The 25,448-nt window shown below is 43.6% G+C and overlaps 1 protein-coding gene across 3 annotated transcripts; it reads left to right on the forward strand.

Annotated features, from left to right (window-relative positions):
• LOC147326982 (dual specificity testis-specific protein kinase 2-like) lies at positions 1-25,448 on the forward strand. Of its 3 annotated transcripts, XM_086294574.1 has the most exons (12): positions 1-416; positions 502-1,133; positions 2,298-2,312; positions 13,956-14,077; positions 14,703-14,751; positions 15,223-15,369; positions 15,531-15,613; positions 15,979-16,069; positions 18,187-18,270; positions 18,578-18,664; positions 18,766-18,859; positions 20,120-25,448. In XM_086294574.1, the coding sequence occupies exons 2-12, from the start codon at positions 927-929 to the stop codon at positions 21,355-21,357; spliced, it is 2,217 nt and encodes a 738-aa protein (XP_086150700.1). In that variant the 5' UTR covers positions 1-416; positions 502-926; the 3' UTR covers positions 21,358-25,448. The 3 variants fall into 3 exon arrangements, with proteins under 3 accessions (XP_086150700.1, XP_086150701.1, XP_086150702.1); XM_086294575.1 differs by lacking the exon at positions 2,298-2,312 and having other exon boundaries at positions 2-1,133; positions 20,120-25,446; XM_086294576.1 differs by lacking the exons at positions 1-416; positions 502-1,133; positions 2,298-2,312 and adding an exon at positions 10,581-13,280 and having other exon boundaries at positions 20,120-25,446.

Genomic DNA, 25,448 nt, shown 5'->3' on the forward strand with positions numbered 1-25,448 from the left:
TCCGAGTGCCTCTCGGGCGCTTGGTTCGGCCACTTCCGTTTGTGGTATCCGTCCCAGCCTGCTCCCGGCGAAGCACGGAGACACACGGGATTAGGAGCAGCAGATGCTCCGGTCCTCGGAGCGCAGGACGTCCCCGGTCACACCGACGTGTCTACCTGTGCCTGTGGAAGCTCCCGTTATCAGCAGCGAGGGAGGCGCATTACAGGGAGGCTCAGCACGCTGCATCAGCGGGACTCTTTATTCTAAAGCAGCAGGTTTAATGGGGCCTGTCAGTCTTAGTTAGTCAGGCAGTCTGGTGGAGCCGGCCCGATGTGATTGGGTGGAGGTGGTGGTCACTCTGGCTGCTGGTGTCATGGTTCCAGTCGGAGATGGGCCCGAGCTCTTGTTCGTCGGCGCAAACAGCGCAGTGATACGCGGTGATGCGGATCTCTTGCTGTAAATCCACCTGCAGCCACCGTAAGGGCTGCTGTTCCTAATAATGTGCCTTTAATGCTTCCGCAGGGCTCTGCGTGTATGGCCGGCTCCCGGTGCCGTGGAACTGCGGCATCCATCAAACGTGCGGGATGACGGAAGGAACCGAGCCTCCTCTCTCACCCACACGCTGAGGAGGCGTTCATGGGCAGCGGGAATTCCAAACACTGCGTGACTTGAACGAGTTGAAACTTTGTCAGGCAGGAGCTGTTGGGGCAGCATGGGGGGGTGATGAACAGATGAGACGTTTGGCTCAGTAACGGAAGAAGGACATAAACTGAGCAGTAACCTACAGCACACACTGGGGCGACCACAGCAGCGCCGTGGTTAAACAATACTGTCGGCTCATTGGTCTCTGTGACACTATGATGGTGGGAGGCACCATCACCTCGTACCCGAGGACTGCGGTGGTCTGAGAATCAGGGTTTCAGAGCATCTGGAGAACTGTCAGCACTATGGACTACCACTCCGAGTGCTGCTTCTGTGACCCTGAGGAGGGTCACGGCAGCCTCGATGAGCCAGCTCTGCATAGCATCCACGCACCCAACCGGATCCGGCCCTCCTCGTACCGAGCCTTGAGGAGTGCTGTGTCCAGCCTGGCCCGCATCGATGACTTCTTCTGTGAGAAGATCGGTTCAGGCTTCTTCTCGGAGGTCTTCAAGGTATGTGACCTCACCTGAGTCAACTGCAGCGTCAGAGTAGTCCTCTGCTGGTGTGCCCCATAATCCCCCCGTGAAGAAGCCACGTTTCCTTCATCTTCCCACACATTCAGATAGACAGACAGTGGCTGGGGTCTGACACTTTATAGCAGGTGTGGGGAACTCCTCGAGGGCCGGTGTCCTGCAGCTTTTAGATGTGTTCTTGACCCAACACAGATGATCCACATGACCTCCTCAACATGTCTTAAAGTTCTCCAGAGGCCTGATGATGAACTAATCATGTGATTCAGGTGATATCTACAACCTGCAGGACGCCGGCCCTCCCTGCTCTGCTTTATAGCCTTTACAGATGAGTTTCCTCTGCTGAGAAAATCAGTTTGTCCTGCTTTTGTTTTTGCTAGATTTCTGCTAGCTTTAGATGTTGGAGGTGAAAGGTGTGCGGGACAGTTTATTGTCAACTAATGCAGACTGACAGGCGTTTGGAAAGTAGGATGGCATTTATTGTATTAATAGATGTTTCTGAAGTAGAATTTTCCTGCACGTGAATTTTTGATTCTCTGAGCACACGTTTTAATAAGACTTTGCAAAAAGACCACATTTGGAGAGTTGAGGGTTTAGCAGTGACACGATTCGTTTTGTCACTCACAGACTTTATTCACAGTAGAACACAGGCTGTGGAACTCTCTGCCGTTGTCTTTACGCTGTCTAGACTCTACTGACTCCTTTAAAAAGCAGCTGAAGACATTTTTATACAAACGGGCTTTTAACTAATTTAATTAATTTTAACTTGTATGTCTGATCTTACTGTAAAGCACTTTGTGATTTTTATCTGTGAAATGTGCTATATAAATAAATTTTACTTACTTACTTTTTTACTAGAAAAGAAATACAACTTTTAAACTAAGAAAACGGACCATTTAAGGAAAATATTAGCCCGTTTGTAATTTGATGGCAGCTGTACAGCTCAAACTCTTGGGACAGGGCTGTGATTCCCCCTGTGCAGCATCCCCCTCTATTCTCCGAGAGAAGGTTCAAGTCTGGGACCAGACTAGTACCTGGATGTTTGGGAGAGGACTATGGGCCCGCTGTCTAATAGAGGATCGTAGCTGCTCAATAGTCCTGGGTCGTCTTTATTGTATTTTTCTGTTTTCCATTCCTCGGTGACAGCTGGAGAGCCGACAGGTCAGTGCACCATCTTGACTCTTGTACTACGAAGCCGTGCTGTTGCCATAGATACAGCCAGTTGCTCCCCCGGATCATTTTTAGCCTTTTAGTTTAGTTTTAGGTGATTTTCAGTCACGTACTCTAAGTTATATTCGTTTATTAGACATCAGACAGTTAAAATGTTCTTCCTGCTGTGAGTTTGCAGTTGTTATTAGTAATGCTTTGTTGTCAGCTAATAAGCTATTGATTTATTACTTATGCCATGATCCACAACCTGAAAAGAATATGTGACGGCACATAAAGCCACCCTTGGTGACAGTCATGTGTCCCTGCACTGTAGTGTTTGTGAGACTAAATGAAATATGAACTGGTGCAGGTTAACCCTCTGTACCCGGTTAGTATTCCCACAGAGCGTCCAGAACTTTGAAGGAAACACTTGAACGTATCGAATAAACCACTGAAAAGTGTTAATTTATATTTTCCATGAGGGTACGGTGGGATTTTAGATGGGCGGGGTGTAGGAGAAGTGTTCACCTCAGCCGGTCGCAGCAGATGGCGCCGCCCCTCCCTGAGCCTGGTTCTGTCTGAGGTTTCTTCCTGTTAAAAGGGAGTTTTTCCTTCCCACTGTCACCAAAGTGCTGCTCATAGGGGGTCATATGATTGTTGGGTTTTCTCTGTATGTGTTATTGTAGGGTCGACCTTACAGTATAAAGCGCCTTGAGGCGACTGTTGTTGTGATTTGGGGCTGTGTAAATAAAACTGAACTGTATATGAGCTGAATAATAAAGTTAGTCAATCATCAGCACAAGACCATAATAAAGAGAACGACCGTGTAGTTTGGAGCTGGCTGAACAACACATGGCTGGATGGCATGAGCTTCATCACACTCCTCCTCCACTGCTCCCTCGTCACCTCATTCTCTTCCTCCTGACCTGAGCCCTTACCTCCTTAGCTGACGTCAGAGCTGTAATGAAGGAAACTGTGCATAAACATGCAGAATGATTTAGTCATGATATATTTGCAGTTATTGCCAGCAGACTAGATGTGCAACCCTTCTCTATAGAGAAAATAAAGTAGTCTCTAAAAACCTGACAGCTAGCCACCTGTGATGTGATGCTAGGACCACAGATGCAGCCCACAGTGTCTTTAAAAAGCCACACTTCCTTGTGATAAAGGGTCTGATTACACTGGCACATCATCTGAGAGTTTACTTGCTGATGACGTCAGAGCGACGATGCTGCACCTCAAAGCTTCAGTAAGACCAGCGGTTTGGGATATCCTCGTCACCCCTTGGTTATCGTTGCAGCAGACGCTCTCTGACCTGTTTCACTGCCTCACAGACATGGATGCTTCACACTGGGCTTGTTGACAGCGGAGCTAAACAGCCTTCTGACAGGATACAAACTACAGCCAGTGTGTTTTGATTTGTCGGGGAAACATGGAAACTATTTGATGCACATATATCTGTTTTTAATCCTAATTTATGATTAAGTGTCTCCAGTCTGTGGTATACGCTTGTCGGCCAGTGGCAGTTGTTATTAGTCAACAGTGGGATACAGAAGGTTAAACAGAGCATATGTGTGTGGGCGGAGTCACAGGCCCATTTTGGCAGTTTGGTTTTGATTGATCAAAGTGTTCCTGAGAGGATTTCATTTCCTGTTGAGGAGTTTTTCCAACTTGTCCAACTCTGAGTTATTAGTGGCACCAGCTGTGCTCGAGGCACAAGCTTGGACCTGTTTTACGGCTCCGGTACCCACTCGGACCAGATTTACATCAACTGGTGCCAGTTGATCTGTGGCTATGGGAAGGGCTACCCCAATAAATTCACTGGTGACTGCAGGACACTTACCCCAGGTTTTGCCAGCGCTATCACGATATCACTGTACTTCACTCACGATACTATATTATGGCAATTTCACCTTTTTTTTTTTTTTTAGTACAAATGATGTCGTCAAAGTTGAACTTTGACAGTATCTGTTTGATCCAACATGACAAAGTTGTGGTATTGTCAAGCGCTGTCACTGAAACCTGGCGTCAATGTTGCCATAAGAAGGAGTCGTCCTGCTGTCGGTCTGATATCAAACTCAAAGTTAGCAATTACATGGAACCTGTTTCAGATAGTACGAGCACCGACTGCCATCAGAGACTCTCTGACTTTTAAAAAGGGAGTTCTTCCTCCCCACAGTCATCGCAGGAGATCATCTGATTTCAGTGCTGTATGAGGGAACCATTATGAACCATTCTAAACTGGTGATATACAAATGAGATTGTATTGAACTGAGGAGACAAAGCAAAACCAAACATGTGCAAAGCTTTTAAGACTTGTTTTCTTCTTCCTTTCCAGGAATAGAAAACATTATCGCAGCTATTCAGCAAACCACTCACAGCAGGTCTTCACTCCAGTGTGTTTATGTTTGTGTTAATGTTCAGAACAGCACAGATGAGTGATTCCTCACTGACGATCGCTCCTCGTTTTTTAATAAACGGGCAAAGTTTTCCTTTAAAGCCTTCATTCAGCGTAGCAGTGGACACTTAAATTAGCATGTTTCTTCATTTGGCATCATCAATTGGAAATATCTCATTAACTACTTGAGTTTTCAAATACAGGAAACAGCTGTTCCTGTGTCAGTCAGTCAGTGTTAGAGCTTTTATTTCTTTTTGACTGTACAGAAGTCAGACTGACATCTTAGCAAACTTCTCCATAGCTCTTTTTCAGCAAAGACACAGTTTAACAATTTCCCAAAAGAAAAAATATTATTCGGAAATACACGAGTTAGCTTGTAAAACATTGATTTGAATCTACATTTTACATTTCTGATTTTAGCCTCGTATAGAAACAGAAACTTTCCTGTGGTCAGATTTAGTGAATGGTATGTGTGCAATTTAAAACTCCATGGGGCGGAGCAACAGATGCCTCCAGCCCTGGATGTTGTCTCATCCATGGATTGAGGTTTGCATCAGCTGCTGACAGCTCTAAGTGACGCTCAGCATAGAGGCTGACACGACTGCCTCGGTTAGTGCCTGGTGATGTAGCTCCCTTAAACCTTGCATAGCCGTTACTCTGCAGTAGGTAAGCAAGTGCAAGGTCTGTCCCTGGTTTACCAAACATCAAGCAATATTTGATGCTGCACCTACAGCAGGCAAGCTGAAGGCTGCCAGCATCCTTTTTTTATTTTTCCAAAGACTGTTTCAGTTCTCATCCAAACAGCTGATGTGAAGTTCCAGATATTTACCCCCAGTGAGGTTGTCACCTTGTCCTAATGGTAGCCTGTGAAAGCACCAAATCACAACAACAGTTGCCCCAGGGCCTTCACGCTGTAAGGTAGAGGTCCTTAAATGACTGAGAGAACCCCAACGGCCTCCTACGAGCGAGCACAGCGAACCTGTGACCTTAATGACCTCATGTGACCACTCGCTCTTTTTTTGTCTCGTGTAGACTTTTATTTTATGCTCAGCAAGAAAGAAGAAGCCGCTGTTGTCGTCTGTTGTGTAGTTGAAGATAATCACTCGGATGCTCCTGGGCCTTGGTCCCTCTCAGCAGTTCTTATACTCCACCAACTCCATCCACTCTTGCATCCAGAGCAATGTGCATGTTGGCAAGAGTGTGAAATAGAGCAGCTTATGTTGCAGCCACGGTGGAGCCGTGCAGCAGTGTCAGTACCAACAGTCACACAACTCTTCTGCTTCAGGTTTAGTTATCGCTGTACATTAGTGGTCTCTTATCATTGCCATAGCACAACAGTAATGCTAATGTGGGAGCTAGGCAGCAAATGCTACCAGTCCCATCCATCTGCATTAATGGACAGTGTTCATTTACCAGGCTAATGCATCTGTGTGTCGCTGCAGTTTGAAGAAACAGTAGCAGCATAAAAAACAGCTCTACCTAAAAACGTGTTTATTATTATTTATACCTTTAAAGTTATGTTGCTCCCATTTTCAGAATTGTCACTGTTGGTATTGTTTGTATTACACGTGTTGCCGTACAGGTGCGTCACCCTGTTGGTGGGTTACCCTGCTGCTACTCTGATTTAGCCATACGTAGTCGTATACTCATGTGTGAGCTACAACCAGCTTCCAACATCAACTATTTCCCCATATTCTTGTTATCACATTATGTATGCGTATAAGACGTCTGCCTTACATGCAAAGGAGCACTGGTTAGAGGTTGAGAGGAGACACAAGCCCAGCCGAGGGTGGTCACAAGCTGCTGTAGTCCTAGCCTGGGTAAATGGGACGGTTCATTAAATGTGGTACCAAGACTTGTGTGGTCAACTTTCACACGTGTGGTTTGATACCAGGATTATTCAAAAAGTCTCAGATGTGGTTGGGTTTCCAGAGCTCATCAAACAGCTGACATTTCTACATGTAACCTGGCTAAAGACAGAATAGTTACGAGCATGTGTGTCATTATTGTAAACAGCTGCACCTGTAGCGTGAAGTTTCCTGCTGCACTGCATCACTTCCCCCAAAGTAGAGCAGCTCAATCGCATTAAGTAAAGCTGCTGTGTGACTACAGTGTAGAGCTTTGTGTCTGCTGCTCGCATGCCTGCAAACTTGGTGCTGTTACACAAAAAGCCGAGTGTAAAACCTTCTTTCTTTATTTCAGTCCTTCTTTTTTTAATACTTCTTTTTGTAAGAAATAACAAATATGCAGAAGATGGATGGAAGCACATTTAGGGGCATCAACAACTTTCCCCTTTTGCACCACAGTTCACTTTTCTTCCAGGTAACCGTGTGTGTACATGAGTGATCGCCTCCTGAGCGGAGGCTCAAGAAGATGTGAAGGCATGAAAAGCAGCACGCCTTATTATTTGCTCAGGGAGAGGTTTATACAAAGTGGAGATTTTTCTTCTTCTAAGCCAAAGATTTACCCCCCAGAGCCAAAGAAAGAGCAAAAGCTTTTATTGTGCAGACGTGAGTGTGGAAACGTCACCAGTTTAATTGTCTCACACTTAAATGAATGAATGCTTTTCCACACTTAAACTTGGATATTTTGCAGCTTGTTCTTGTTTGCTCACCAGAAAACTCAGTTTGCGCATGGTTTCATTCTCTAAAAAGGAAAAAATTCAAGATTTTTATTTGCCATTTGTGCACATTTTAATTCTTGTGCAGAGCTCTCTAGGACAAGTCACATTTTAACCCTCTCAGGGCAGGCGTTGCAGATTTGCAACAGTTAAAAATGAACAACCTGATCACCCCACATACATAAATTATGAGTTTCTTTTACTCAGAAGTACCACTGCAGGACTTGGTTGTGCATTAGCAACAAAAAGTTTAATTTGAGCCTGAGAGGGTTAAGAGGTAAAAGCAAAGCAATGGCTGCTGTGCAGGTCTTCTTAGGTTTGGACATGGGGACCAGCGGGGACAGACTGGGTGGACCGTAGGGTCAAATGCATCGTGTCCACTTCTTTTATTCCATTTTGAAATGAGACTGTGTTTAAGTTTCACAAATGCATGTTTGTTAAAGTAATTAATAATTTTACCACATGCTGGGAGCACTTCTTCCATGTTTATTGTTTTGTTTGTTTTGTAGCTAAAGACAACATATTTAAGATTGCATATTCAGCAACGTGGCTGAGCTCTAATAATCAAATAATGGTAGCAAGCATGATGAGTCAGCTACATCTATAAACTGTGTAGATGCTACACACAGATGAGGTCTGCTGCAGTGCTGTTTGGCCCTTCCTGACGTCCTATTTTTTGTATGTTTGTTACTTAAATGTTTCAGACCGTCAAACAAATTTAAATATTAGACAAAGATAACACAACTAAATAGAAAATGCAGTTTGTTATTGAAGGCGTTAATTATAAAGGGGGAACAAAAATCCAAACCCAGGCCTGATTACTGCCACAGCTGTTCCAGATCAAGAGATCACATAAATAGGACGTGCCTGACAAAGCAGACCAGAAGATCCTCAAAAGCCGGACGACATGCCGCGATCCAAGGAAATGCAGGAACAGCTGAGAAACAAAGTTACTGAGATCTCTCAGTCTGGAAAGGGTTATAAAGTCATTTCTAAAGCTCCGTGAGAGCCATCATCCACCAATGATGAAAACATGGAACAGCTGAAAGAGCGACGACTCATCCAACGGGTCACAAAAGAGCCCAACATCCAAAGAACTGCAGGCCTCACTTGCCTTAGTTAAATCAAATCAAAATCAAAGCAAACCAGTTTTGTTGTCACATCACATGTACACTGGTACAGCACTGCGAGTGTCATTGTTGTGTGTGAGCTTCACAAGCAACAGAGGTGCAAAATGCAATAATAGAAGAACAAGCAAAATATAAGGATGGGAATCTGAGAATTATAAGAATGAATATGTGTGCATTACTGAATATGTATATCTATCTATCTATCTATCTATCTATCTATCGATCTATCTATCGATCTATCTATCTATCTATCTAGATCTCTATCTATCTATCTATCTATCTATCTAGATCTCTATCTATCTATCTATCTATCTAGATCTCTATCTATCTATCTATCTATCTAGATCTCTATCTAGATCTCTATCTATCTATCTAGATCTCTATGTAGATCTCTATAGATATAAAAATTAAATCTACAGAGGTTAGCAGTTGAAAATGTGCAAGACAAATGGCATTCATCTACATTGTGGAGTGCATAGTGTACTGATAAGAGAAGATGAGGTGTCTATGAAGTGTTCAGCAGCCTGATGGCCTGATGGAAAAGGCTCTGTCTGCTGGTTCGGTTCCTCCTCACTTTCTTCAGGCACCGCTGCCTGTAGATGTCCTGGAGGGAGGGAAGCTCACCTCCAATTATCCTTTCGGCACACCGCACTACTCTCTGGAGAGCTTTCTGGTTGTAAGCGGTGCTGTTGCCGTACCAGGTGGTGATGCATCCAGTGAGGACGCTCTCAATGGCACAGCAGTAAGCCGTCTCATCACCTTTGGTGATAAGACCCACCACTGTAGTGTCCTCTGCATACTTCACAATAGGGCTGAACGATATATCGCATTTGCGATAATATCGCGACATGATCAAGTGCAATTTTCTAACCGCAAAGGCTGCGATTATACTCTGGACATGTCCAAATTCATGGGCTGCATCCTCCTGAGGCCGCATTTGTAGACCGATTATGTCACAGCGACGCGCCGAAGGCTGTCCAAATTACTACCATATCCCAGAATTCATAGCGCGGCCCAGCCAAACTCCAGTTTCCAACAATGGCGGCCGCTACTAAGTTTTAAAATTACTCATACTAATCTTTCTGGGTCACAAAATAAACTTTTAACATATTTTCAGGCGAGAGAGTAGCTGTGTAAACATCAAATATCTGCTCGGTTTATCAAGATATCCCATATTTGCAAAAGTGCTTCGACGTTTTCGGAGGCGTCTGCTACCCACCAGCTCGACAGCTAGCCGGGAGCTCGAGGGTTACTGATGCGGCCGAGAACGGCACAACTCCCGGCACATCATTTTCAGATCACCGCGGAGTTTCGCTGCTCGGGTTAAACGTAATATATATGTCACTTAGACAACCTAAAAATGTTATTGTTGGGCTTTTTTCAGTGTTTTGTTTGTTCGTGAGTAAATCGGTTTGGCTGAGATTAAAGTTATTAGATTAGATAAAATAAAACTTTATTAATCCCCCGGGTGGGTTCCTCCTTGGTTTTCACACAGCTGACTAAACGTCAAACAGAAAACTTATTAAACAGAAGTATGAGACAGTCGAGAATTTACACCAGTGTCTGGTTATATTTTAGATAGCAAGAAGCAGACGGCCGAGTTTATTAAACTCCACCGAGACAGCGGTGACGCTAATCAGAACTAGACCGTCCAATTTCACGCCTTTAAACTTTAAAGGCGTGTTTGTGTGTGTGTTTATACAATTGCTATTATGTTTGCACTTTATGTGTAATGTTACTGACTGCAGAGATCAGTAAGATGTGTGTATTTTTTATTTATTAGTTTTATTTATTTAATATTATTTTTTAATTGAATGACTGTCTAGTAGTTCACAGATGTCGAAAAACTGAGTGTGGTAAAGCCACTGATTTTGTTTATGTATATTTCTGCAATCTGCACATTGTACTGACTTTCATTTTAATGTTTACACCAGGGTTCCTTGTCAGCACTTTATGCTCAGATGTTTGTAAGCTAAAAATAAACTATTGTGTATGTTCAAATATACTGTTGTGATTGAAGAAGTTAAATAAAAATGTCAGTCATCAATTCATGCATCACCTCATGTCATCATAACAGAGGTCTGTCTTCCAGGAAAGAACAGTTTAAAATTAATGTAATATAGTATTGGCCATACTATATGATGTATTGCTTGTCTTTGTTTAATAATACAGAAGACAAAGACCTTAAAAAATAATCGCATATCGCATCGCAATCGCAATATTGGGGCAAAAAATCGCAATTAGATTATTTTCCATAATCGTTCAGCCCTACTTCACAATGATGTTGGAGTTGCTAGTGGCCGTGCAGCCGTAGGTGTAGAGTGAGTACAGGAGAGAGTTATGGTCAGTGTTCATGACTCCAGGCCATTATTGCCCAGAGTCTTTCTTATGGCAGAGTTCAAAGACGAAACCCACTGCTGAGCAAAAGAACCATAAAGACTCGTTTACCAGAAAACATCTTGATGATCCCCCAGACTAGAGCAGGGCGATGTGACCAAAAATATTTATCACGATATTTTGCGATAACGATATAACTGATGATATAATCGACACGAGACAAAATACTTTACAACTCCACAACTTTATTAGTGCAAAAACCATCAATGTATTTTTACTTAAACAAGCAGCTGTTTTTTATCTGCATTAAAGTTATATAAAAATGTAACAGTGCAAATTCCTCGCTGACAGTTTAACCAAAAGGCATTTCCAGTGGAAACTGGCCGACACATCCTCAGCATAACCTTGTATAACATCCACAAAACTTAAAAAGAGCTTATACACACACAATACGGTAACATTATGTTGAAGCACAGCACGTATCACTCCGCGAGGCTCCGCCTACGATAGCCGTAACGCTCCCACAATCCATCAAGCGGTGCGGCTTCGTAGCTTAGCAAAGTCGTACTAAAACATTTGACAGATTTTCGAGCGCCGTGTACATAAAATCGTTTCGAGGTCAGTAAACACAACCAGAGTTCATACATAAGGCACACGGGATTATAAGGGGCTCTGTCGACTTTCAGAAAAATCAAAGGATTGATTTTAAGTGTGCCGTATTTTCCAAACAACACGGTAATAACGACGGCCCGCTAGCATGCGCTACCAAAAATAGTGCTTTGTTGTGTATCTGATGGACAAAAGCTAAACCAGTTCCACACCAGTGAAGCTGCAGCATTTTTACAAACCAGTTCAGGTTCATGGTTTCATTCAACGATCCACTTTCACCCTCCTCATTCTGCGTCGCCGGCATGCTTTTGCCACCGTGTGCGTATGTAAACAAAGGCACTGCGCCTGTGCATTTTACCCATATTCTATCGCCATGTTTCATTTTCCTATCGTTGCCCAACATTATACTGGTATTACCGTGAACGGTATGATATGGCCCAGCCCTAGCCCAGACTTTTGGAAAAACACTCTGTGGACTGACGAGACAAATGTTGAAGGTGTGTGTCCCATTACATCTGGAGTAACAGTAACAGCATTTCAGAAAACATCATACCACAGTAACATTTGTTGGTGTCAGTGTGATGGTCTGGGGCTGTTTTGCTGCATCAGCACCTGGAAGACTTGCTGTGGTAAATGGAAGCACGAGTTCTGCTGTTTACCAAAACATGATGGAGAATGTCCGCACATCTGTTCATGACCTCAAGCTGAAGCTCACTTGACAATGATCCGAAACACACCAGCAAGTCTACCTGTGCATGGCTGAGTCCTCTGAGTCCTCTGCATGGCTGAGTCCTGACCTGTATCCGATTGAGATGCTGTGGCATGACCTTTGAAAGGTGGTTTGTCCTTGAAAACCCCCCAATGTGGCTGAATTACAACAAATCTGCAAAGATGAGTGGGCCAGCAGTGCTGCAAGAGACTCATTAACAGTTACTGCAAACGCTTGATTGCAGTTCTTCTGCTAAGGGTGGCCCAACCACTTATTAGGTTTGGAAGGCGATCACTCTTTAACACAGGGCTAAACACCTTCATCTGGAAACTGCATTTTGTGTTTACTTGTGTTATCTTTGTCTAATATTTAAATTTGTTTGATGGTCTGAAGCATTTAAGTGTGACAAACATACAAAAAAGTAAATTAGGAAAGTGGCAAACACAGTAATAACATGTTTACTAACTAATTTCACCCAATAAAACTACAGTAGAGTTCTTGGATTTTCTGTGTCACACAGCAGAGCATATTATTCGTGTAAGAACTCCATTACAGTGCACAATAAGCAACAACAGCACAAAGACCACACAAAATGCAACCAGAGGAGCAGAGACAGCTGCTGCAGTGTTAGTCTTTAACAGTTTTTATTTCATATGTTTTCACTTTTACTTTACAATAAACACGTTCTATCAGTATCAGGACTTAAGTCTCCTTCTTGTCAGTTTGAAGGTCCAATCACAGCACCCAACTCAACAGTAGCATCTCTGATGGAGGTGAGCTGGCGTACAGGGTGGAGGTAGAGAACAACCTGAAGCTAAACATCCTTAAAACCAAAGAACTCATAATGGACTTCAGGAGGCACAGACAGGTCCACTCCCCTCTCATTATAAGTGGAGAACTGGTGGGTTCTGGGCACCCACATCTCTGCTGATCTCAGCTGGACCCACAACACTATCACCCAGTAAAGAAGGCCTTACAGGGACTGCACCTCCCCCGAGGAAAAATAACCTGGACCAGGAGCTGCTGCTGGCCTTCTACAGCTCCTCAGTGGTGTTTGATACTCAGGAGCCACGACTGAGAACAGGAAGGCTGCACAGAGAGTCATTAACACCGCCTAAAAAGTCATTGGCTGCCCTCTGCCCCCCCTGGAGGCCATCACCAGGTCCTCCTGTCTCAGGTAAACCAGGGCCATCACAGGTGTCCCCTACACCCCGCCCACCACCTGTTTGACCCGCTGCCCCCTGGTTGGCTTTAGGTCAATCAGGTCCCACACCTCCAGACTCCCGGGCCATTCAGACTGTTAACAAGCACTGGTTGTGTGTATGTGTGTGCGTGCGTGCACACACATGCGCTCTGCTCAGTAGCAGCCCAGTGGATTTGTGCAGATCAGGAGGAGTGATGGGAAATCCAGAAAGCCTATTAGCTGTACTATTAATATACGCACACAAACACAAACGCATGCAAGTGCTTGGAGGTGCAGACACTGTATCAACTTTGCAAGCACCAGTCAGTGACCCTGGTGACCACATGACCTACTGTAGCTGCAGCTCAAACTGTACGTATCAAAATAAGGCGAGGGAGACCGAGTTTATGGCCTCGTGAGGCTATTGTGCTAAAATGTGCAGCTGTGACGAGTCACTTGTACCAAACGTTTCTCCCAATGAAACATTCAGATGAACAGAATCAGCGTTCTCGGGGTCCAACGTTACAGGATTGTGTTACATGCTGGTCTTAAATTTCACAACTTGAGGTTTTGTGGCAGACTTTGTTGAAGCAGAGGTGGAGAGACGTTCACACTGTTAGTCTGTGAACAATCATTCTCTGCCTTTGGCTTTCTCTTTCTCTGTACCAGGTGCAGCACAGGATCACAGGGCAGGTCATGGCACTGAAAATGAACACGCTGGCTAGCAACAAAGCTAACATGCTACGAGAAGTGCAGCTTATGAACAGGCTGTGCCATCCCAACATTCTTAGGTAGGTGTAAATGTGCTGATTAAAAATTCAATGTTCGATTTTGATTACAGTGAGATTCGAAGAACATTTTGCCCCTTAAATAAATAAAATCATCCTTTAAAAAATGCTTTTTGTATTTACTCTGCTGATCTTTGTCTAATATTAACATCTGTTCGATAATCTGAAATATGTAAGTGTGACATATACCAAAAAGATACAAATGAGCAAGGGGGCAAATAGCTTTTAAAAGCACTGTGTATATGTTGTACATTAATGTTTGTTCTATATTTATTGCATGAATAAGACCTTTGCCAGAGTTAACTTCAGCACATTTTAACAGGTTCACTCAAAAGAAAAAATCAAAAAAAGGTTTTTTACACTTTATTTTTGTAGACTTTAAAATGGAAATCTCATTTCCCCTCATAAAAGGCCGATCAAAAACAAATCATATTGAAGCTTAAAATGTGTAATAATAACAATTTACAAAGTCTAAAGTTTTGAAGTTGTGACACAAATGTTCTGTCGTTCCTCTGAGGGACACAAGGGGGTGCCACATCAACACATTCCAAGCTGTCCATCGATGGATGGGCGCCATGGTTACTGACACGTAGAAGTGATTAAATCGTGTTTCTTGACTTCCTGTCAGGTTTCTCGGGGTTTGTGTGCATGAAGGTCAGCTGCACGCTTTGACTGAGGTAAGACTTTTGTTTTGTCCTCTTCGTGCTGACAACATTTCCAGGTTTCCACAGCTACACCTTATTCTCATGTCTCTCCTCCTATATTCATTTAGAAGTTGTGCAAAGACGACATTCAAACATTCAAAAGCAAGAAATGCTAAGTCCCATTTAGAGAGGCCCATCAGGGTCCCCGGAGGACCAGGGGATTAAACCAGCCCACGTTTAGCAGCTCTGCATGTGTTTGGGCAGCTTTCCTGATTCATATATTTTCCTTAATGCAGTGAATTCTTGCACTGGGTAGCAGGTCTGAGGTTGGGACACATGTTTTAAACTGTGTGCTGGGAAGAATCCCCTGACTGGTTTACAGTGGGAGACATGGCACCTGAGTTGGTCAGACCACAGGACAGCTTCCCTCTTGAGATAAATGAGCTTGCAGCATTTCTGGATCTTGCTTGTGTCTGGCTCACCCTATCGTCTCTTTCTGTGCAGTACATAAACGGGGGTAACCTGGAGCAGCTGTTGGACAGTGACCTGTATCTGTCGTGGGGAGTCAGGATGGCTCTGTCTCTGGATATCGCCCGAGGACTGCAGTACCTGCACAGTAAGGGCATATTCCACAGGGACCTCACATCTAAGGTACGGCACACGAGTCGCGTACCTGCACTGATGAAAGCGACGACAAAAATGAAACTTTTTAAATTGTACTTCTGTCTCTCTCATTGTTCTTTATAGAATGAGACTGTTTTTACCAGCTGTTGTTTGCATATATTCATTTCTCGACTGTTTATCTGTTGCAGAATTGTCTGGTTCGCTGTGAGAATGGCACGTTCACTGCTGTGGTGGGAGACTTTGGCCTGGCAGAGAAGATCCCTGATTACAGGTGCAGGACAAATCTTTTCTCTCCTGAGCTTCTATAAATTTGATCAAAGCAGCTGTTTTGTCTGTGTTAGAGAGCGTGGTCTGTTTGTGCACAGGTACCAGAATGTGTCCCAGACATTAAAAGGAAAGTGGAAACATCGTAACCTTCTATTAAAAAGTCAAATCCAGCGATTCTCCACTCCAGCTCTGATCGTTCTCACGTTAAAATAAACGGGAATTAATATTCAAACGTTATATTCCTTGTTTTCATGTATGATCTACAAAGTGATCATTGGCAGGATTTTTTTAAGTGTGATTAGATAGATCATGAAGAGCATTCACATTAGGTTCCTAATGACAGACCGGTCCACTCCCCTCTCTTTACAGTGAAGGTTCAGAGAAGCAGCCTCTGGCCATTGTGGGCTCTCCGTACTGGATGGCCCCTGAGGTTCTGAGAGGAGAACTTTACAACGAGAAGGTGAGCGTCTTTGCTTCTGTAAAACTGGAGTACAGTATTAGAGTGTAATCTTTTTGTGACCCTCCTTCCTTTATTTAATTATAAGCAATGAACTCTTTACTCGGTACGAGCCAGTGGCTAATATTAGCTGATGTTAACAGACTGTCTGGATTCCTCGTGTTTGTCTTACCCTCTGTTTTCTCTTCTTTTTTTATTTGAACTTGTTATTTTGAATATGTTGGTATTTGTGTTGTCTTTGTGCGTTTGTAGAAACGCAGGATACTGAGTGACCAGTATCCTTTCACACAGTCACATATGATGGGTTGGGGCTAGCTTACAACTGTGCTAACTGTGTGCTGTAACTAGCAGCTGCTACAACAATGTGTAACTATAGGAACATTTCTCAGTATAAGCAGCCAAGCAAAGCCACATAATGTTGTGGCAAATCCACTGATCCAAGAAAAATGGGTCAGACATCAGTTATAGAAGCGATAGTCTTTATATAAGACTTCGAAAAAGGGTGTACAACACAAAAACTGACCAACATCAGAGCAACATATCATAATGGGTCCCGCAAACCTTTTAGTTAAATATGAATAACTTCCATCTCTACAACAAAGGATCCTGGGAAATGAAGTCTCGAATGAAAATAAGTATTAAATGCTCTTTTTTGGCAGAAAATGAAATCTATAATTAACAGCTCTCGCTAAATATGTGGCTGGCAAGAAATCATTTACCACATAACCAAAATGCTGTTATCAAAACAATAAATCGCAACAAAGTTACAACAAGTAATAGATTCAGAATTCAGTTCTGACTCCCCCTGAAACCATAAAAGCATGTGTGAAGTGTTTCCACAGTCTGTGGCTGAGCGTTCTTCCAACAGATGACCAAAAATGAAGGTTATTCCTTTCTCTTAGTTTGAAATGTTCCTTCTTAATCTCACTCTGAGTTCAACACCGTTCACCAATTGCATGTGGAGTTGAGCTGACAGGGACCCCAGTCAGAGTCAGACGCTGATAGGAAACGCATCGTTGCCGTTTCCTCTTTCAGCCACGTCGAGTTTGCAGTTAAGATGAAATTTATTGCAGACATTATTGCAAACATACAAAGCAGCTAAAAGATCCCTTTGTATGTTTGTCTTACCCCCCACCCACCCAGTCACGGCAGATTGCTACCAGAGCGTTGTTCTGTTGTAGGTTTCTTCCTGTTAAAAAGGAGGGTTTTCCCCCACTGTTGCCAAAGCACTGTTGCTCATAGAGGTCATATCATTGTAGGGTCTCTACCTTATAATATAAAGCACCCTGAGGCAGTTGTTGTTCTGATTTGACGCTGTATAAATAACATTTATACAGCCCTTTGCCGTCGTCTCATCTTAGCTCTCCATGTCAGAATCAATGCACACATCATAGCACGTCATCAAAGACCTGATCAGTTCGTTTACGTCCGGATCACAGATATCGATCCAAACGTGAGACTGGGGAAACCTTAATAAGGGCTACACTGAATGGATACTTCTACTTAACATTAACTGTACCAAAGCAGCCTAACAACTTTCCCAGACAAACTTACTGTAAAATGAAATCTACCACAGTGTAACTGTCAATCATAAGGTCATGTTTGTGTAATTGCATTTAAAGTTACCAACCATTAGACTCTGCCCCCAAATTCTCCAGGTTGTTTGTTTTTGGTCTTGGCAGACTTCATAGAGCTCATTTAAGTGAGTTGGTTTCCTGCCAAAGTCCCGCTTTTAAGCTTAGTCCACACGTTTCCAATAAGGTTGATTTCAGGGCTTTGGGAATGCTGTTCCAGAAGCTTAGTCTCCTGTTTTATCAATTCCAAAAGTAGCTTTGGTGTATGTTTGTTATCCATGTTTCAACTGGTGAAGTTGAATAATTTGTTATTAGCAGGTTGTTTCCAGTACAACTGGCAGCAACCTAGCTCCAGGGCACGATGCTGCCACCTCGACCTGTATGAGTGAATACCTGCCTGTTTCACATGGAACTGATCAAAGACATCATGTTCATCTGATGATGTTAAGAGTTAGTTTCATCCGTCTGGTTTTGAATTTTACTTCTGTATGAAATCTAGTTGGAGCCCTAACACAGCCAGAACTAACGGGACCTCCTCTCTCTTAGGTGGATGTGTTTGCTTATGGCATCATCCTGTGTGAGATCATTGGCCGGATTGAAGCTGATCCTGATTTTTTACCGAGGACAGAGGTAGGAAATAAATCTGTCCCCACAGTCACGCACATTCATACAGCACTTTGCTCTGCACCTTATCTAACATTCACACTGTGAGGGATGCAATCGAGGAACTGGAGGTTCAGCGTCCTGTGATATGCAGGCTGAACACCAACCTGCCAATTAGTAGTCGGCCCACCTGAGCTAGAGATACACAGGGTTAGCTCACGTATACCCAAAACCAGTCATACGGCGTGGGACATGTCAGACCTAATCCAGGCTAAAGCTTTGACCTGAAGCATTTTGAAACTGCTAACTCTCCCAGCTGTGTGTTTGTCTCTAGGACTTTGGTTTGGATGTGGATGCATTCGAGAACATGGCCGGGGACTGCCCACCAGCATTCTTTAATCTCGCCGTGACCTGCTGTAACGTAAGTATACGCACAGCGTGTCACAACCCAAACACGACCGGGAGCTACTGAAGCTTTGTCTGCATCCTAAACCGTGGCTCTGTTCGTCTGTGTCGTTTCAGATGAATGCAGAGAGTCGACCCTCGTTCTCTGACATCGTCTTCACGTTGGAGGCCCTGGAGAGAGAGCAGCAGGGAGAGACGCCTGTTGCACTTGGTAAAAAGACCCTTTTTATCTACTTATTTTTAAAGTTCTACTGTTCTGAATGTTTCACTCTCTCTGGGTCTTAGAGCAGGTTAAAGCCCGACCCCCTGATGTGTCCCTGCGATGCTTTGAAGCATGTTCAGACATCACGGCCACAGCTAACCGGGTTTCGTGTTTCATCTTGCTGCATTGTTGTTCTCATGTTTTAATCAACAAAGATGTATAATACAGAACTACACATGCTGTCACCGCTTGAGCCCAGCTGCCATGCTGCTGCTGAAAACTGCACTGCATTGGAACGAGGCTGCTGATGATGTTAGGGATGCTAACATGTTCTAGCAAAAACTCGAAAAGTAAAAATCCAAAGTAAAACTGTAGTTTTTGTGAAAACTGAGCTTCTACTTAGTTTTATTTACTACAGCTGGATTCTGAACAAGGAGACAAAACCTCACCTGCTGCCTTTGATTGACCGTAAAGCTTTAACATGCTATCGTTAGTCTTAAAGGATGTTTAAGGATGTTTGTAGCACATAAATAAGTCACAGCTATATATGTTGAGTTGCTGTCTGAAACATACATGAAACTATGAAATTATAGCTCATATTTTTTTCACATCAAGGAAAGACCTTACAGAATAATAAACATGTTTGTAGCTCGGTCCTCAAACCTTTATGCTGGTCTGAATACTTTGAGACACGGATTAAAACAAACAGACCTCAGGGTGTTCTGACCAATGAAGCTGATGGATCAGCTTTGCAGGATGGAGCCTAGTCAGGTCTTTACACTGCAGACTGTTTTTCAGACTCATGTATTTTTCATTTGCATGTACTTTATGTACTTTTTGCCTCACTTTTGGGGCCGGCTCATTGGCCACCACTGGAGCTGCAGCACTGTAGAAGAGGCAGGTAAAGAGCAGTTACAGTGAGGTATTATTTTCCGTTTTATCTATCTCCTGTCAAAAATTTAAAAAGAACCCAACGATGTGACGTTACCCTGTGAGTGACACGAGGGATAATGATACCAGTGCAATAATAATGAGCTCCAGCAGAACGAGGCTGAGGACAGAGCAGCCGTTGGCTGCAGCTGGTAGGAGGTGAGGGCAAAGAGAAGACAGAGGAGCATAGCGAGACCTTGTCACGGGGTGATGCCGCCTTGCTGCCAGTGAAAAAAAGAATGTTCTTACACGTTATGTTGTCTTTGTATTTTCTGTGGTTCGTGACCTGTCGTGCTCTCTGACTCTTGTTCCATCTTCCACCTTGTTTCCCTTGGTTAGAGCCTGTGGCAGCAGACGTCAGCCCGTACCGATGCCGAAGCTCTCCCTATCACCCTGCGGACCACACTCAGCTATGGCAAGGCTTGGCCAGGAGCCAGTCAGACACGATACCTCCAGGAAGCCTGCCTTCTCCTTTACTCGGGACCCCAGCAAGGGTCAACCCGTTCTCTCTCAGACAGGACTTAAACGGAGGACGGTGCAAACTGTTGGACACTCCCAGCAAGTCCGTCATCTCGCTGACCTTTACCCTACCTGCACTTCCTGACATGTGCACCTCCCCCCACCTTCTTAAAAAAGCGTCAGGGATGAGAGTGCCTCCAAGAAGGTGCCAGTCTCTGCCCTGCACCCCAGAGCTCAGCCGGACTGTGGCTCTGCCCAGACACGCAGCGGGGGAGGAAGAAAAAAAGGATGAGGACGCTCGAGAGGCGGCCATGAAGCACAGGACGTGGGAGGATATGAAGGATGACACAAGGAAGGGGACGAAGGTTTCAGAGAGAATACAAGGAAGGCTGCACGTTGACCATGCAGACATGAGACATGAGCCAAGTGTGAGGAGAGAGTCTTTTGGAAAGGAAATACAGGTGGCAGAGGATCCTGGTTTTCCTGTAGAATTGGAAATGGTGTCTCTGGAGCGATTGGAAGAGGAAGATGACGAAGAAGAGGAGGAGAGCATAAGTTTTACAGAAGCCATGGACTGCACCAAATCTCCTGAGGCAACAGACAGGATCGTGAACGCTACACCTGAAAGACCATTGCTCACCTCTACCTCCTGCAACTCCATACGGACCAAGGGCTGGCGGCTTCCCTTCTCAACGTCTGCCTTGCCTCCTCTGCCACGACTCAACAACAACAACGGCTCAGGCCTGGTAATCAGTCAGCAAGTGCAGTGGGGTCGAGGAGGCCGCTCAAGTGACTACAGTGGAGCCCTGTCCTCAGACCCAAGGGGGCCCTCTGAGCAGGACGAGGCAATTTCCTGTCCAGGCTGCTGCCTGGTAGGCCTGAGTTTCCCTTCGGTGTGCCTCCGTGGTTCAGCTGCCATACCTGCCCCCCGCAGAAGGGCTTCGTTACCACGGCAGCGGCCCTACCGGAACCTCAACGGTACCATAACTGGTGGCAGCGCTTCGTCGTCAGCAGTCACAACCAAAACATTACTGTGTCACAACACAAATGGATTAGTGGGTGCGGGGCCCTCTGTGTCGTGTGAGCCCGGCCGCTCCCTGCCAGAAGCCCAGTCGTAAGAATCCTCGAAGGTGCTTGTTTTGAACTCGTGGCAAAGTGAAGTGGACAAAGGCATAAACAATAAATGTAGTGGGTACTCAATGCTTAATACTGACTCTAGCAGCTGTGCAGTCACTGTAGCCTGTGCTAACACACTGCTGATTAGAGCGCCATCTATTGGGCTGGAGGATTAAACATAACTGTCACAGTGAGAAGCATGGTGGCATAAAGGAAGAGGTGGCCAGGGTTTAGCTGCTTACTTTATTACTTCCAACATTGTATGCTGAGCAGATCTATACATCTAACCAGTCAGGGTTAACGTTACTGCCTCTGGGATGGTGCTCGTTCAGACAGAGCAGCTAGTCTGGCTTACACTGAACTCCCATCTCCACTGAAGCAAACACGCTCTATGTGGAACTGGTTTCCAGACATGTGACAAAGAGGGGCAGGCCTGACTGAATCCACTTGCCAACTGGGCAGTCATTAGCCAACGAGCTAATCCTCCTTTTTGAAACGTGGCATAATCACCTTACAAAATCGATTCCATTTTTTATTCAGTATGACGTCAAATCGAGTGACTGAACTCGGCAGCAAAGTGCCTCCAGAGGACTGGAAATCTTTTTTGCAACCACAGCTATCATCATCGGCTCCCTTGAGATGAATGCAGGTTTACAGGCACTTCCACATTGGCTTCATTTTTCCTAACAGGAAGCTACATCCATATTTTATACTGTGTCCTCAGTGATGAGTGACGAGAGCTAAATGGCTAAATTATTTAAATTATTTATTTACATCTCTGTATAGACAATTTCTAGATGTTTTAGTTTTCACAAAGATTGTGTCAATAATACATTTGAATTGGGAAAAATCAGTTTTCTAATAAAATAAGTGTAAATTAGCTAACTGTGTTTATGAGTAGTAATTAATCAGTAAATGATTTATAACTTGGCATACTCCCTTGATGACACATGTATCCTAACATTAATTAGAAACTTGAAATTTTCATGTGCAAGCAGCTGATGTCACACCTTGTAGGACTGTAACGTCTCCAATGCAGAAAGTTAGATGTTGGTTATCCATCCATCCTCTTATTCTTTGTCAGGGTCGCTGGAGCCTATCACAGCTGTCTTAGGGCAAAGGGCAGGGTACACCCTGGACAGGTCACCAGTCTGTCAGAGGACAAACACATAGAGACAGACAACCATTCACATTCACACCTATGGGCAATTTAGAGTTACCAGTTAACCTAACCCCACTAACTGCATGTGTTTGAACTATGGGAGGAAGGAGCCTCTACCTAAGGAGAACCCACATAGGAAGACCCCGGCCTGATGGTGGAATTGAACTCAGGACCTTCTTGCTGAAAGGCAATAGTGCTGCCAATTTTGATAATAATATTATTAAAATTACCACCTTCTTCTTTTTTTAATCCAGACCTCCATTTTCTGCAGAAGTCCATAAGATGAGATGCTTATACTCCCAAGTGCCTTGCTTGTTTTCCCTTCCTAGTGCCAACACTAGCTAAGGGTAGCTTTAAAGAAACAGCTCCTTTTTGCTGCTCCCTTATTAACCAGGGGTCGCCACAGCAGATGGCTCTGTGTTTCTGATTTGGCAGAATTTTATACCCTTTATGAGGCAGAGATAGACTGTACTCTTGGTCTCATACCAACAACCATTCACGTGTTAGGCAAATGTGTAAACCACTACATATAGAGCTGCTGGTGCTAGCTTAGAAGTCAAATCCAGGAATGTCAACAAACATCAAGGTCTTCACAAACTTCACATAAAGACAAAAAAAACATTTATGTAACTTCACATAATATTTTGCTAGTGACAATAGCAAATCAGCTGAGGCTAAACAACTAGCTTTTATACTTAGTAACAAGAAATTTGGCAGGGATGCTAACGTGAGCTAACATTAGCTAGAGGAATGTTAGTTCTCTCTCACAAATGTAAACTCTGAAACTACTGGCAGTATTCTACTGCCAGGGCATTCAGTTTATAGTAGGAACATTTGTTTTTTCTGTCTTTCCTCTGTTTTTTTTTTTTTTTTTTTTTTTATCAGTACTAGCGTTCCTGCTAACATGTGCAAATTGCAAGCTAGCCCATGTAACAAAATGCTAGTTTGATTTGGATAAGGATGAGTGATGCATTCAAACTCCTCGGGCTGATGGTAACTTAGCTGAACTTAACTTAAAATTACTTTATCAGCTTTAGTAACTAAAGTGTTTGTTACAGCTGGTTAGTTTGTCAAATTGCTTTACCAAGGAATGTGATTCATAATCCTAACCTTACTATAAGCTATGTAGCCCATTCCTAGCATTGGTTGCCCCAAATGTAGTTTTCATGATGCTGATACTCAGGTATAGAATATATACTAGCCTCTATTAGCTAGTGTGATGCTGGAGGATTATTTGTATATCCAGACCTACATCCCTAGCACTGTGCACCACTGGAGTATGGTCAGCTGCAACCATTATCGTTCAGTGTAGGGCAAAAATTCATGTCTGCATTTCTTCAAACTAACTTGGACACCACTAATCCCTGCAAAAGAGTGTTGGTAGGGATTGGTTTTCTGCAATTTATACACACCGATCTTTAATTTATATTGTATATAAAAGATGGATGAAGCAACTGTGATATCAACCATTGGTTTGTGGATTCTTCATTTTAAAGCCTTTAGCTATAGTGCTTTGGCTGGTGCCATGTTGATTCTTTGGAGCCAGACGTTAGCATATTTAGACCTGAGACTTTTGTAATAAGATATCAGCTAAAATGCATAGATGCGGTGCATTGATACACATACTTGCTAATTAAGAGGCTATAATATTATTAGAATTCCAGTCACTAAAGCTGGAGGATGAACTTCTGATACAGTCTGTACCGCATGATCATTTTATTAGCACGCTCACGGCTGAGAGGTCCAGTTTTAGTGACTCAGCTGGGGGAAGTAAGGTCGAACAGACAGATACCAGCTACAGCCGGTTGTGTCAGCACATAGTGAAAGCGACCTTACCTCTAACATTAAGCCTTAATAAAACTGGAGTTATTCGGAAATTCACTTGCAATACAGCTATGAAGGTAGGAACGATCCATAGAGACCAAAATATTTGCTTTTATGAATAGTTTCCAAACCATTGTCAAAAACCATTTGATGTGTGGTTGGTAGATTTTGAGTGTGGTGACAAGCAGATGGTATAAAGAATGAAATGTCCACATGCTGTGAGTCAGACGACTGTAAGAGATTTAGACGACGTATTATTACAGAAAAGACTTAAACCAGGACGCTCTTCTAAACTGTGTTGTAGTTTTTGGTGTGGTAGGGAGGAGCTGTATTTGTACACCTCATTTTGCTGACATGTAAAGAGGAAGATGAACGTGCGTTGCAGCTCTGATGCAGCATCCCTGATGGAAACAGTACAGCGCTGCTACGGAGTGGCCACAAACTGGAAGATGTGATGAGCCTTACTGCTCCCAGCAGTCTGGACGCAGGAAGATAACCACATGCTTTTGACTTTGTGTGACTGTAGCTGACGGGGAGTATTTATAAAGTTAATAAAGATGACCTGCTTCCTATGTTTTGTTTTTTACAGAAGTACACATTTGTGTGTATGTGTGTTTGAGATGGAGAGACTGGTATTTGTTGAAGGAAGAAGCTCTTCATTTAGACTCTTTATTTTTGCACTTGAGCGTGGAGCACTTTGCAGTAAGACACCAGGCTTCTGTTAGATGGGGCTTTATTTAAATCTGTGCTACAGCTGATTTTTTTATGTTTATCTGCGTGTGCATGTATTTCTGGCTCAACAAACTACCCAGCTCAGATATCCTCCAGTGCATGTTACTTATCTACATGTTCATTTTGATTACACTGTTGTAACTGGAAAACATGAAACCGGTATGCATATTTATTATACAAATCATTTCACACACTGTGTGTGTGTATGTGCTTTGGAGCGAAAGGTAGAGTGATGTATACTCACAGGATAATCTTTTATCCCTTAATTTCTTACCTTATTTCCAAGTTCTGTTCCTGCTGTACAGCTAGAACCCTGTGTGCAATCATCTGGTAATAAACAAATATAACTGTGGATTCTTTGAGTGCTGCTTTTTA

The sequence above is a fragment of the Aulonocara sp. 'chitande type north' Nkhata Bay genome, linkage group LG6, assembly GCF_057382095.1.
Source record: "Aulonocara sp. 'chitande type north' Nkhata Bay isolate Kocher_YH1m ecotype deep benthic linkage group LG6, A_spYH_male_GT1.1, whole genome shotgun sequence".
Lineage (NCBI taxonomy): Eukaryota > Metazoa > Chordata > Actinopteri > Cichliformes > Cichlidae > Aulonocara > Aulonocara sp. 'chitande type north' Nkhata Bay.

Bases quoted from the DNA above. Each gene is read 5' to 3' on its own strand.
- LOC147326982 (XM_086294574.1), top strand. From the start codon at position 927: ATGGACTACCACTCCGAGTGCTGCTTCTGTGACCCTGAGGAGGGTCAC. The intron at 18,271-18,577 runs GTAGGAAATAAA...GTTTGTCTCTAG, and splicing joins ATTTTTTACCGAGGACAGAG to GACTTTGGTTTGGATGTGGA. The intron at 18,860-20,119 runs GTAAAAAGACCC...TCCCTTGGTTAG, and splicing joins AGAGACGCCTGTTGCACTTG to AGCCTGTGGCAGCAGACGTC.